The 13,954-nt window shown below is 42.0% G+C and overlaps 1 protein-coding gene across 4 annotated transcripts in view; it reads left to right on the top strand.

Annotated features, from left to right (window-relative positions):
- Positions 1 to 434: 434 nt before the first annotated feature.
- The window catches only part of KIF2A (kinesin family member 2A), a 52,875-nt gene continuing 39,355 nt past the window's right edge, over positions 435 to 13,954 (top strand). The window contains exon 1 of one of the 4 annotated variants that reach the window (XM_051788288.1): positions 435 to 756. In XM_051788288.1, coding sequence (XP_051644248.1) covers positions 693 to 756 — 64 coding nt within the window. In that variant the 5' untranslated portion in view covers positions 435 to 692. The remainder of the gene's footprint in view (positions 757 to 13,954) is intronic. The other 3 variants (XM_051788287.1, XM_051788291.1, XM_051788289.1) reach the window with 3 other exon arrangements.

The raw sequence follows: 13,954 nt of genomic DNA, 5'->3' as shown, positions 1-13,954 counted from the left end.
CATAGGCTCCCTAGATGGAAGGATGCTGTTGATGGGGTGGCCTTCACAGAATCACAAAACATTCTGAGTTGAAATGGTCCCACAAGGATCATCAAGTCCAACATTTAGCCCTGCACAGGACACCCCCAAGAGTCACACCACGTGCCTTTCTTGGACCCAAGCGCTGCTGGCGGGTTGGGGAGCAGGAACACTGCTCCTAAGCCGTTCTGCCCGGCGCATGGGCGGCGCATGAGCAGACAGCAGGGAGACAGAGCTATTACATTAATAGCTGTGTGCGTGTGTCCCTAAGCTGCAGGGACAGATGCCGGAGGTGGAGGCTGGCGCAGCGGCCAGTGGCTAGGCCGCGCAGGACAGGCGGGAACGGCGCTTCCCGGGGCTGGGGGCGGTGCGGGGAGCGCAGCGGGGGAGCAGTTGAGGAAGGAGGCCGCACCGCTCCCCCGCCCCCTCCCGCGGGCCGCAGCCGCCGTGACGCGGCGACGGCCGCGCAGGCGCAGCAGCGGCCGCAGCGCCTGTTGTATCCGGCCGGCGCCTTTTCTCTCCTCCCGCCTCCTCCTCCCGCCCGCCCGTCCCGCCCGCCCAGAGCCGCCGCCGCCCCTGCCCTGCGCGGCCTCTCCTCCCTCCCTTCCCTTCCCTCCCCTCCGTGTGCCCGGCCTGCAGCGGCTCTCATCTCCCCTCTTACGCCCCATGAAGCGATGGCAGCGGCCAACTTCGGCAAGATCCAGATAGGAATCTACGTGGAGATCAAGCGCAGTGATGGTGAGCGGGGCCGGGGCGGGGGTGGCGGCGGCCGCGGACCCCCCCTATCCCCTCCCCCCTCCTCCCACCCCCCCATCCCGTCCGGGCGGGGCCGCGCTCGGGGGCGCGCGGGGCGGGCGCGGCCGCGCGCGCTGGGGCCCATTGTGTACGCGGGGCTGGGGCGGGGCCGCGCTCGGCGCGCGCTGCGGTTGTCAAGGGAGCGCGGGCGGGGTTGGGGGGACACGAGGACGTGCGGGGGGCCGGGGGTGGGGGTGGGTGGTGTGGGGGGGGCGTTCGGAGCGTGGGTGGGTGGGAGGAGAGCCGAGGAGCTTTTGGCAGGGAGGTGGGAGGGCCTTCGGGGAAGGGATGAGGTGATGGAGGGAAGGAGGAAGGGAGGAAAGGAGGAAAGGCCTTGGGTGTGAAGAGGTAACTTCTTGTCTGCTCCCCGTGCTCTGAAAAATGACACAACGGTGATGCCCTGGCAGGAATGCCTTTGGACACTTTCATCGCTTGGCAGAAAGCATGATGTTATTATTTCAGATGTTCTTTGTGATTAAAATGTAAGAAGAGTGCTTGCTATTTATGCTGGTGAGTTGTCTCCGTTGGGGACCCAGTGTTCTTGCCCAGCATCTCCTGGCAGGAGGATGTGTGGTGCTGTCTGGAAAGACTCATGAATCAAGGAGGCGTGTGTGGCGGGTTTAGGGTGCTCAGTCTTCATAGTTGCCTCTCCAGACATTCAAAACCCACCTGCACGCATTCCTGTGTCACCTGCTCTCACTGGCCCTGACTTGGCAGCAGGGTTGGACTAGATCATCTCCAGAGGTCCCTTCCAACCCTAACAATTCTGTGATACTATGTGGTAGGAGAGCTGAAATGGGTGGCTGAGTCCACGGCAGGTCACTCATGACTTCAGCTCTTGGATTTGAGTGGGAATATGTCATCTATTCTCAGCCTCTGTGAGGTCTGTGAAGCCTGCTAGACTGGGGTGGGGTTCTGCTGCGATTTTCTGGAAGACTTCCCCCCCCCCCCCCCCTCGGGTCCAGGAGCTTGCTAAAGAATAAGCAGATGTTTCTAAGGGAAGAAAGATCTGAAGGTCAAAGGCCCTGAAGTTAGTATGGCTTTGTCATGAGGCAGGAAAAAAGCAGCCAACAAGCTTTATACAGCTTGTCTTTCTTGTGTCCCATGCTGCAGTTCAACCCTATGATGAAATAATGGTTGGTGTTGGCTGGACACTGTATTATACCCAACCCCTCAATTTCTGCCTCATGGCTTGTCTGTCACGTGAAGAATCTGATCAGTCTGGCAGTTGTTTGCATAACTCCTGAGGATCTCAGTTTTTGTTTTCAGAAAACCTCACAGTAGCAACTCATAAAACTGTTTTTGTGAGGTCTGTGTGAACTTCTAAGAAATGTTACTGTTTGGTTAGTATGCCTTTGGAAAATAAGGCATGAAAATGCTTTGCTGCTCTTGTTTTTTCCCCTCTGTGGGTTGCACATTTTTTAATGTCAGAAGTGAGTTTGGTAACTCTCGAATATAACAATACTTATTTTCATCACTCTTGGTGGTTTACATATTTTTGCCACATCACTTACACATGTGATGCAGCTCATTAAGTATATTACATATCAGTAATATATACTAGGGGGATGCTCTCATGCCAGTTGCTCAAACTGTAGGGTTTTGAGCATTTGTGTTAAGTTGGTCCTTGGGTGAGCAAGACTGCAGGTGATGGGTTCTGGTTACTGAGAGGTGTCCTTGTTTTTCGCTGGGGCTGGAGGAGATGCCCCATTCTGGCTTAGGCTACTGACACACTTAATGTGTCATCCTCTTCCCATTAAACTATAGGAGAAACTGTCCTAGGTATGTGGAAGGGAGTATTTTGCGAAAGATATGGAAAGACAGCCAGCACTAGATTGCATTGCCTTTCAGAGGGTAGTTTTCTAACCTCAGCTGTGGTTGCATAGGTGATTGAAATTGATCGTGCTGCTGCTAAACAAGAGGAGGGTCTTGCTGCCTGTGCCTCTGTCAGCTGTAGTGTTCCTGCAGACTCTCTCCTATCCAATGTGGCTAATGATTTTTTTCTGATGATGATATAATACATCGATTGATGATTTGATTCACTAAACACAGTGGAAAACTTTTGGATGTGCTAGTTTTCTGCACAATTAGTGTGTCCTAATAGCTCACAGAGAGGTCTATGACCACAACAGTATTAGTATGTAGAAAAGGCATGGCCAGGATGACACAGAAGTCTTCAGATATGATCTTCTGATTCAGTTACAGTGAGCCTTCTGTATCTACTCTATTCAGAACTGTATCCTAGGTAGAATCAGGGCTGTCTGTCATACCAGCTACCCTTGGCTGAGAAAGCACAATTAAAATGGTTTAAGAAACTTTTGGAAAGAGGGATGTGTTTGTATGGGCTTTTGTTTTACATGTTGTCTTATCTATAGGGAATCCTTTTTGAAAACTAAATATTATTTTGAGAGGTAGGTATAGTATTCTTTAAATGTTCTTTATTTACCTATTTGCTGCATCCAGAGAAGAATAAAGTTTTACTCTGTTAGTGGAGTCGATGAAAAAGTATGCATTTTTTTCTATCTACCAGTTGTGTTAAACACTTTTCTGAATACAGAGTTTTATTGATTCCAGATAACTGTTTTTCTTTAAGTAAAAAGGAAAGCTTAAAGAAACACACACTTTTGGTGAAACATGAATGTTACAAGTAAGACCAGAATATTCTGGAAAGAAAAGTCATTCTGTCATTTTGACAAGTTCTAATTAGCTTTAAGTGTTTCATGAGAGATTTATTCTAGGACTGAACAGAAAATATTGTTGTACAAAAGAAAGGCATTGTTAGAAGTCATGGCCAAAAACACATGAAAACCAGTGTTTGGATAAAACCCAACATTTTCAAGCACTGACGCTGCAGAGCTGCTTGCTGTGTATGTGTGTTTTTTCTCAGTGGGTAAACATTGATATAAATGTTGCCTAGAGTTACTGATAATATTTCCACTTATAATTGGAATAACTATTTATGTTCATGTATTGTAAGAGTGTATTGAGTGGTCAGCTAGTTTGGTTTTTTTTAATAACTTCTGATACTGAAATCTCAGTAGGTTGCTTGAAATATACGTTGGTAGTCTGTCTTGAAACCACAAAGAACTTCTTCAGCTTAGGTTGCAAATTGCTAAGAATGGACTGCATTTCCACGTTTTAAAAATGTATCTTATCATATGGAAGCTAGGGAGGTGGGAGGGAAGCCAGAAGGCACCCACCAGACCCACTGTAATGATCCTGTCCAGAAGATGCTCCTTGCTGAAGTCTAAATATGGGCATTTGTTGACGAATTCCCTTCACTCAAATAATAATACCCTGCTGGTTTGTGTGTGAACTTAGACCTGTATCCACACCTCTTGTGCTTTATCCCGTTAATGATTAATGATGACAAAGACCTATGTAATTACTTGGAGAAAAAATCTTTCACATTTTTTTACTCGTGAATTCAGTCTTTTGCTGAAATAAGATAAATCCCTTCTGCCCTGCAGCCCTTCAGCAGGCTGATTAATGTTTTGTCTTTACTTTTTCAGTCCTGCTTTGTTCTGTCCATTGCCTCCTCAGACTGTTCCTATTCTGTCTGTCTTTGCATATCTGAAATACTACTTAGAAAGACAGAAAATTAATTATATATTTGCTCATTTTGAAAGTGGGATGGGGGGAGAGAGGAGCAAATACAGTTCTGGTCTCACTGTTTCAGAAATAATGTACAGGCATGAGAAGAAGGGACATTCTTGTAATTGGAAGAGTGACTGAAGATTTGACTGAACTTTAAAGATAAAGGAAAAATGCTGTATTTTCAAGGATTAACCATCTAATGGTGTAACAAAGAAGTATCATGACTTTGTGCCCATGTTTTTCACAATACAAGAACAGGAGAGCTGCCAGTGTCTGAAGAGGAAATCTTAAAATTGTTAAAGGAGAAGAGATTAAGTATTTTCCCATGGAGCTTGTCACCAGAGGAGATTGAATCTAGAAGCATAACAGAATTTTAAGAAGAATGGTAGGACTATCGAGTTTTGCACTAAAAGCTAGAAAAGTATACACCAGCAACTGTAAACAATAATATCTGTTCTTCCTGAGTCTGTAGTTTAAATAACTTCTGATGTGAGGTAGGAAGAAATCTTGCCCATGGCTGTGTTATTTTTAATTGCCTGCTTAAGAATTTTCTTCATTTGTCTCTGAAGCAGCTGGAATTGGTCACGGTCAAGGATAATCCATCCAGTCCAAAAACCTACTGGCAGCTCCTCTCTCCTTCATCTTGCCAAAACATCATGGTAGCTGTTTTCACCTTCAAGCACAAATGAGACTACATTTTTGCAACAGTCAGAGCCGTAATTTCTTTCTTTAAAATCTGACTACTATGAAACTTGTGTTTCTCAGAGTTGAGAGGTCCACAGCATACTCTCTCTTCTGGATAATCCTGTATGATGTGATCTTCAGGTACAACTCCCAATAGCAAGAACAATTTTATAGCAGGATAGAAGGTTTAATGATGCTATAAAAATTCTGTTCAGATTTGGGTAATCACCCTATTTTACAAGCTTGTGGGGAGAGATTTTAATGGTAATGTGCTTTTACTCTTTCCTTTGGTGACATACATCTCTTTGTTCCCTGTGATTAATACTTTTCCATTACTGCATTTAAATCATTTAAGTCAATTGCCTAATCCCTATGTTAGCCATACAGAGGCAATGTGTCTTTGTGCTTCCATAGTAGCCAGAACACACCCAAGGTTTCAAGTCTGCTGTTCCTGGTCCAGCATTTAGGCTTACTTATCTGGTGTAGGTTCTGATTGTTACATCCAGAGTTTCTGGAGATTGTTCCCTCAGAAGAATTGACCAGGAGGATGTGTTAAATTTTCTGTGTCATATTTGAAGTCACTTTTTAGCATTCAGCTTTCATTAAGCAGTAAGTGAATTTTCACTGTAACTCACAGATTCTCAGATATTTTTGTAGGCCTTCTGTATTTTGTATAAATAGTTTTTTTGAATGACAAGAGTTGAGTCCTAATCTTCAGGGAATCTTCTCATTTTTGTTCCATAAATATGTTTAATACAGCATTACATACAGAGCTGTATGTGGCAACTGGAATCGCACAGCTTGTATTGCATGTTTTTCCCCACACTAATCATGTCGTGGGGGAATCTATCCTTTGTTTCAATTTAAAAGGTAAAATAATTGTTCTTTTCACCCCGTCTCTGTAATGACCTGTTGCGTTGAATTCTGTAGTAAGTGTTTAGCCATAAGATGGTGCTGAGTGTCTGATAACCTGGAAGTGTGCTTTGTTCATATCCCCAGAAGATACCATGATAAACAGTCAGTCGTGGCTTAGAACATCCATAAACCATTGATTTACTAGAAGTCAGTGAATTCATCTGCCATGTTAAATGCTTTGCTGAAGTGGAGCCCCCTTTGGAGGTAGAACAAAGGGCTTGATATTTGTCTCTTGTGCCACTCTTCACCTTTCCTGGTAATTTTTCCTGGGAAACGGTGCAGCCACAAGTAGTAGCTCTCAGGAAGAGTGTTACAAAGATGATATTGCCATTGTTAAAAAGTGTTCTGCGGAGCTAATATTGCTGTATTTGTATTTGGTCATTGCTAAATATGTTAAACTTAGATTTTACATCTGTTAGACAAAAGGCAATAGAACTGTGTGAAAAATGACATAAGATTTGCCTTTCCTGGAAAAGGGAATGAATTTTTTAAGCTGTGCTTATGTTTTTGTTTTTTTTTTTAATGTGTGTAGTGCACTTCATCTTTTACATGAGCAGTACATGCATAAAAGACTTCTGATAACTCTACTATTACTGCCTAAATTCAGTTGTTTCATGTTGCTAGAAACCAAAGTGAATTTTAGAATTGCTTAGTTTAAAGGAGTAGGTAGGAGTTCTTGAAGACAACTCTGTACGGTGTGTCTAACCAAGACTTTTGATGACCTTTTTCAAAAATGTGAGTTAGCAGTTAGATTTAGTAATTAAGCCACTTGATCAGTTTTTTCTTTTTTTTTTTAATTGGGTCTTGTTTGACAACATTGAGTCTGATACTATATTTTGACTCTTGAAAGATGAATGAGGAACTTTGTTGCTTAAAGGCTTCAGTGTAGTAGTAGAGTTTTTTATTTTGCTTTAGTCATATAAATATGCTTTCAGAGTAGCTTATTGTTTTTACTAGGAGCAGTTCCTGTTGCATCAGGCATAAGTGGCTTTTGGGTTTCCCAGGCTTGTAAAGGGAACTGTCTGTTGCATGCCCTGCTGCTGGTGTAACACCAGCAGACACCCTGCAAAGGTAATTGATCAATCCCAGTCAGTAAGAAAGTGACTTGCAGGTAACTTGCAGATAACAAAACAGTCTTTTACTTTGTTTTCATTTTTATGAGTGTAGTAATGCTTTTCAGATGGGGGAATGTTACTTGCTTTCAAGTTATCAGTAATCCGATTGAAGCTTTACCAAGTGCAAGTTTGATGTTCTCATGACTCCCATCAGGCACTCACAGCTCTTGTGTAATTCCAGATGTCAGAAACGTGAGTATTATCAGTTGCTTCTGTTAATTACAGGATTGTTCTGAGACTTGCCTTCAATGGATGAACACACTGTGTGAATGGAGGGAGACGAAGGGTGGTCTTTGTTTAACACTTAATCTTTAGAAGAAGGTGTATAGCATACTTGTGCCCTTGCAGGCTTTAGAAATTTTGTTGCACAGGGCTGCACATTTTGCAGTCACTGAAAAGCGTTACTTTTCTCAGATGACTGAACTACATATGGAGTTTGAGAAGTATTTCCGACTGATCTATAAAAGTGTTTGCTAGAGATGCAGGCATTGCATAGTGATGTCCTGATGAGGATCTCTGGCTCCAGGAAGATGGCACTAGAAATAAATTCAGTTTGAAAAGCACATGCACACTTAGATTTTTGAATACTCAAAACTTCTGATCCCAGTTTTGGTTGTGTTTGCTTTTACTTCTGTATTTTTATTATTTGAACTTCACAGTCGATTTTGACATTTTAGTATGATAGGAATTCAGGTGATGATGAGCGAGGTGAATATTAATCACAGCCAGGTGATTTTTAAGTTACAATTAGCTTTCATCAAACACAGAAGAATTAAAACATTGCTTAAAGTTTTCTTGTTCGTTTAAACTTTTAGAATTTTGTTAAGCTAAAGTACAAGTTTTAAATTTGCATGAGAATAAAGTTGTCTCAGTTTTGACCAGGAGCAACAGTTGGCAGCTCTGTAATGAATGGAGTTATGGCAAATGTTCTTACTAAATATAATATTTTTTTAAAAAGGGGGAAAAAAGCCCCAGCAAACAACAAACCATTACATGACATGTGGTTAATGAAAGGCAAATGGTAAAAGGATGAAATATCCCTGTGGCCAATTTGGGTCAGCTCTCCTGGCCATTCTTCCTCCCAGAACACAGAAAACTGAAAACTCCTTGATTTAGGGTAAGCACAGATTAGCAACAACCAAAACATCAGTGTGTTATCAACATTATTCTCTTACTAAATCCAAAACACAGCAGTGTACTGGCTACTTGGAAGAAAAATAACTATCCCAGCCAATACCATACAAGAACATACTTGGATTGAATCTAATTTTGCTCCTTGACATTATAAATGTATTAAAGTTTATACCGAACTCAGAGGACCTGGATCTGCAAAAATATTTAACAAAGTATTCTGGAGAGTAACTTTGAGAAGCAGTTTTAAAGATTTACAGAAGCTGCCTGCATAGTTCTCCTAAAGAACTCCATCATCATCATCATGGCTGGGCTTCACGAACGAAGATTTGGGAAAGGTCTCTGCCCACGTTTGTTGCAAGCGCGTTGGTGGCTGAAAAGGCCAATACGAGACAGGCATGTCCAGTTGCAGAAGGCACAGCAGAAGGACTCCTTAGGTGGTATATTCTGCAAGGCACGATTCTTTCTGCGTTGCCTTTTCTCCTCAAGGGTGATCCTGCGTGCTTTCTCAAAGGCATCAGCAACATTATAGATGGTGTGTCTCCAGACCTCCTGATTGGAGGTCAGAGTAGACCAGTTATGGTGATCAATATGGCCAAGGCTGAGATGTTGTTTCAGGGAGTCCTCGTATCTCCTCTTCGGGGCTCCTCTCATGTGGCAGCCGGTGGCAAGTTCACCATAAAGCAAGATCTTAGGGAGGCGGTGGTCCTTCATCCTGGAGACGTGCCCTGCCCATCGCAGCTGTGTTCTCAGCAACATGGCCTCAATACTTGTGACTGCTGCTTGTTCTAGAACAGATGTATTGGTCACATAATCTGACCAGTGGATGTTTAGGATTGAACGGAGACAGCGTTGATGGAAGCGTTCTAGGAGATGCAGGTGGTGGCGGTAGATGACCCATTATTCAGGTCCATATAAGAGAGTAGACAGTGCTATGGCTCTGTAAACGCTGATCTTTGTGCTTTTCTTCAAGTGTTTATTTTGCCAAAGTCTTTTATGAAGCTTTCCAAAAGTACTATATGCCTTTGCTAACCTGTTGTCTATCTCTCCATCAATCTTACTCCAAGGAACTGCAAAAAGATGTCAAATTATATTTAGTTTCACAAAACTCTAAAAAAATTTATACAAGGCATTGGAAGTATTCCTGAAATTAATTTACAAGTTGTGAACTCATGGGACAGTGGGAATGTCATTACCAGGAACTGAATGAAAACCTTCACTTATGCCAGTAAAAGAAAAATGTGATAGAGGACAGAAAATACAGTCGCGTTATACATTAATGTCTTGTTCCCATTTGAATAAAGTTTGCATCTCTCATTGCTTAAACTTTCTTAAATATGAGAACTGGAGGGGGTTCATGTGGGCTATGGAAGGGACCAGCGGGCATTAGAAAACCTTGCAGGAATTTTGAAAATGGGTAGATTATTGTTGTTTTCATTTGGGCTTTTTTTTACACTTTGGAAGGGATATTGCTATGTGAATAGATTAGATTAAGATTACTTTTTGAAAAGTGAATGAAAACGTTTTCCTTCTCTCCTTATAACGTTTCTACTGAAGCTGAAGAACCTTGTGGTTTTATAAACTTCGTGGAGTGTTTTTGTCTTTTTGGAGGTTCCTTACCACTTATAGTACTTAAAAATAAGCTCACCACTACTGTAAGAACTAGTAGTGGATCAGATGGATGGTTCATCTAATGCAGCAGCTGTTGAAGAGGCTATTTAGGGAAAGGAGGTCAGCCTTGCCACTGTCCAGTCTTTGTTTTCCTACACTATTCAAAATTATATCAAGGATATTATAAGTACAACTCTGTCTAGTCCTATTAAATAACCATTTATAGACCTATTGTATGTGAATTTATTGAATACCTTTGTTACCAAACTTACACTGCCTCTTGCAGAAACAAGACTGAGAGGTTCTTTGCTGCTTGCTGCATAGAAAAGTACATTACCACTTTTATCTGTGCCTTAAGAGACTTCTCCCAGCTTTAGTGTTGCAGGATGAGGTGAATAGCTGTTGTCCCTTATGGTTGTTAAGTGCAACCAGTTCCACCCCCAGTTTTTCCCTCAAAAGTGAGCAGTTACTTGCCTTAATATTGTAATTCTCTTTGTCTTCTTATTTGTCCTTCTCTTAGCTTCCTTTAATTTCACTGCATGTTTTTTGTGGTGTGAAGACTAGTGTCACAGTACTTGAGATGTGGGTGTACCTAAGATTTATTTATACTTTGAAAATAATACTTGCCTTTAAATATTACCAGCTTTTTTTGTCGTTACAGCTGCATGTTTAGTCAACGATGTTTTCAGAGAACTGTGTCAACTTACGGAGCTCTTGAGTTGTAACTTCTAGTTCCAGTTTCAGTGTCATGTACCCATAATTTAGATTTGTTTTCTCTCGGTATGTTACCGTGTCTTTGTCTATATTGAAGCTCATCTGCCATCTTTTTCTGTACTCCCTTATTTTTGGGAGGGCCTTTTGAAATCATGTCATCTGACTACTCAAAAAACTGTCTTGCCAAAGGATTAGATGGTGGATTTCAGAGTGTAGATGGTAATTCAGAGTGTAACTAAACACCAAGCTGGAAGATGATGTGTAAGTTTGCAGCTACAGTTTTGAAAGGCATATATAATAAAAGAAAACAGTGCTTCATTTTCCCAATGTCTCCTTTATTAGTACTTGTTTGCATGTAATCTTCTTGTATAGAGGATTAAAGTATTTTATGATTTGCGCTGTTCTGACTGTGGATTTATCTTGCACCTCATTTTAGTCTAGTGTCCTGGTAGCATGATCATTCTCAGTGCACATGTGCTAGTCACTTCCAGACTCACATCTGAGTGAACCAGATGACCTGCCTCCTACCAGTAGCCTGAACTTCTTTGACTAGTTCTCAAGAATAGACCTGAACTGCACCATTTGTCTATCACTATTTGAACAATCCTTCTGTATTTTAGTAAGCATCATACTTTTATATTCTTGTGCCTGTCCCTGGGCACACAGCACATGCTCCTATTCATGCTCCTAAAAGCATCATAATGGGAGGCTGCAATGCAGTTTTATCAATTTTGTGTAGGTCAAGGCAAATTAAGAGCTCTTGGTGCTCTAGGCATGCCATTTGGGACCACAGGGTTGCACTTGTAACAGAGATTTCAGTTTATGTGAAAAATGGGCTTTGGACATGTATTTTCTGATCATCTCTTACTTCCTCGTGCTGTTCTTTAGTTCACTGTGAAAGTAGCCATGGAGCACACCAAATTCCTTTTGTATGAAATGTAGCTGGAGGGTACACTCAAGATATGTATATGATGTCCTCTGAAAAAGGATGTTCACACTGTGGTGCTAGACCCTCCCAGTCCCCTCCAAAACACGTTATGAATATCTGATCCCCAGCACCACCTGCTTTGCTCTGCTCCTGTTGCAGCACTGTGCTACTCACTGCCATAGGCAGAGCTGGGGAGCCTGGGCTGAGCACTTAAAGCACTGCACATTCAATGTACCATGAATGATGCTGTCCCAGGGAAGTTGTGGGCATGAAGCAACCCCATACCAGTTGTCTTAGGGTTTCTGTCCATAGTGTGGTCTGAAAAAAAGGCACAGAGGTGATCTCTAGGACTTTCTGTTACAACCTCATACTGCCTGCTGCTTGATGAGGAGGTTGTTCATGGATTATGCCATGGCTCAGTAAGAGTGTGGCACAGTCTACCTTGACAGCAAGTCCTAGATCCTTGTAGGAGTTTCTTCCCTTCCCCATCACAAAGAGAAAGACCATTGTGGTACCCCAACAACAAAGCCAACAGAAGTGAATAAAAAGATTTTGTATCATGTCCATTTTGTGTCATGTCCATCACGTTGACATCCATTTCAGAAGTGATTACAGCTCATCCTGTTTTATTTTGCTCTGAAGCAAATGGAAAAATTACAAATCTAATCAAATCATTCTAGGAACGTACAAACGTTCTAGGAATGTGCCTTGACAAAAAGAAGTAGCAAACAGTGGAGGACAAATGCTAAAGTGCTTCTAGTCTCTGTGTCCCAAACTAGCGTGCTAGAGATGGAGTAGGTAAACATGATGTTGAATTCGGGAGCTGAGTATGGGGTGACATGACCAAAGCTTGGCCCTGCCAGGACCAGTATGGGAGGGGCTTTGTGCAACACTGTATCTCTGAATTTCAGTAAACTATTTAGTAGAGTATGAAAAATTATTTAGGTGAAGCTTAACATGAGAAAGGTAATGTGTTTAAGATGGGGACGATAACATACCTAGTAATTTTTAACTAACAGCATACCTTCTGGGATCAGTTTTGGGACTGTCTACCTGGTTTTTTCCATCTGTTAAAGTTATTAATTCCTGAGTGATTATCACCTCTGTGGAGATGTATGTCTTGAAGGAAGATAGGAAGTACGGAATGATACAGCTGAGGTAAAAAGTGACACAAAGTGAATGTGCTTTTGCTGTAGATTAGGACATCATAAACTGTAAATGGCAGGTGTAAAACTTTGATATTCTAGCTAATCACAAAGTAGGTGTGGACTACAGGGTGCAGTGCCAAGAGGAAAAGTGAGTGCCATTTCAGAATTATTGTAATTTGTCAGTGAGTGCTCCTGTGGAAAGTGATCTGGAACTTTTCTGGGATATTGCACCTCCTCCTTAACAGTTTTGGAAAAGCAGATACTTCTAAAAGACTGAAACAGGTAGAGTTAGTTCTTGTATAGGTTTGTTTGTACAAGCCATAAAGAAAAGCACAGAGTACTAAATGACCGCAAACACATGCAATCTGTAAAAATATTTGTGTATATTGACAACCAGGTGCTAGTGCAGCTTTTTGGGTGAATAGCAGAGGCACTACTTAATAATGTAAAAGTGGAATGTATTCAGTTTATTGAAAGTTTTCTAGGGGACTTATGGTATGTGTTAGATATGACCAGACAGGTACTTCCTTCCAAATACCTTTTTCTGTGGGTGAGTTAGTAAGTAAGTAGAGAACTTAAAAATGATAGGATGACTGGCTTGGTACAGCTGAGATAACTTGCTGGTAAATATCTACATATCAGTGCATCTGTTGGCCATCATGGTGTGACAGTTATGAATTCAGCTGCTTTAGAAACACGTCTCCTCTCTCTGACGCTGACACCTCCAGAGGCAATATGCAGGTGTAACTTTAACTTCTGAATGCTACAGTGGTGAGGTGCTATTGAAAACCCTTTGGGAAGCCAGTGGGATGAGTGCCATTGATTTAACTGGCAATTGAAGCTTCTGAAAGCAAAGAAAGGGAAGATGTTTTACGAGGAGCTCATTAATGTAAAATAATGCCCTTTGAAATGTGCTTAAAAGAGTATTAGGTCCCCACCCTTAAAAGAGACTGGACCTACCTTGAAGGGAAGTAAAAACCAAAGTGTTCCATTGAATGGGGAAACCACAGGAAACTTGTTTTGAATATAAAGGGAAATTTTAGAGATCAGTTTGCTAAATGAAACACTAGCAGAAAAAGCCAACAAATCACAGCATGAAAAGATTGAAAATTTTGCAATTTTCAGAGAAGCAAAAACCCATGGCAGCAACATGGGGATGCAGCTCTTGGTAATTTCAGAGAAGCTACTTCAGTATGGACATCTAACAAGTTCAGCTAGGCTGAGCATGGTGAATTTTAATTTAGTGGTTCAGAGTGGAGGGGCTTAAATGCAAAGGGAGCGAAAAAGTTGCTTGTGTC

This window comes from Manacus candei, unplaced genomic scaffold, assembly GCF_025592945.1.
Source record: "Manacus candei isolate 608988 ecotype Guabito, Panama unplaced genomic scaffold, ASM2559294v1 h1tg000024l, whole genome shotgun sequence".
NCBI lineage: Eukaryota > Metazoa > Chordata > Aves > Passeriformes > Pipridae > Manacus > Manacus candei.
The sequence above is the reverse complement of the archived record's forward strand: the minus strand, read 5'-3'. Positions and strand labels throughout refer to the sequence as shown.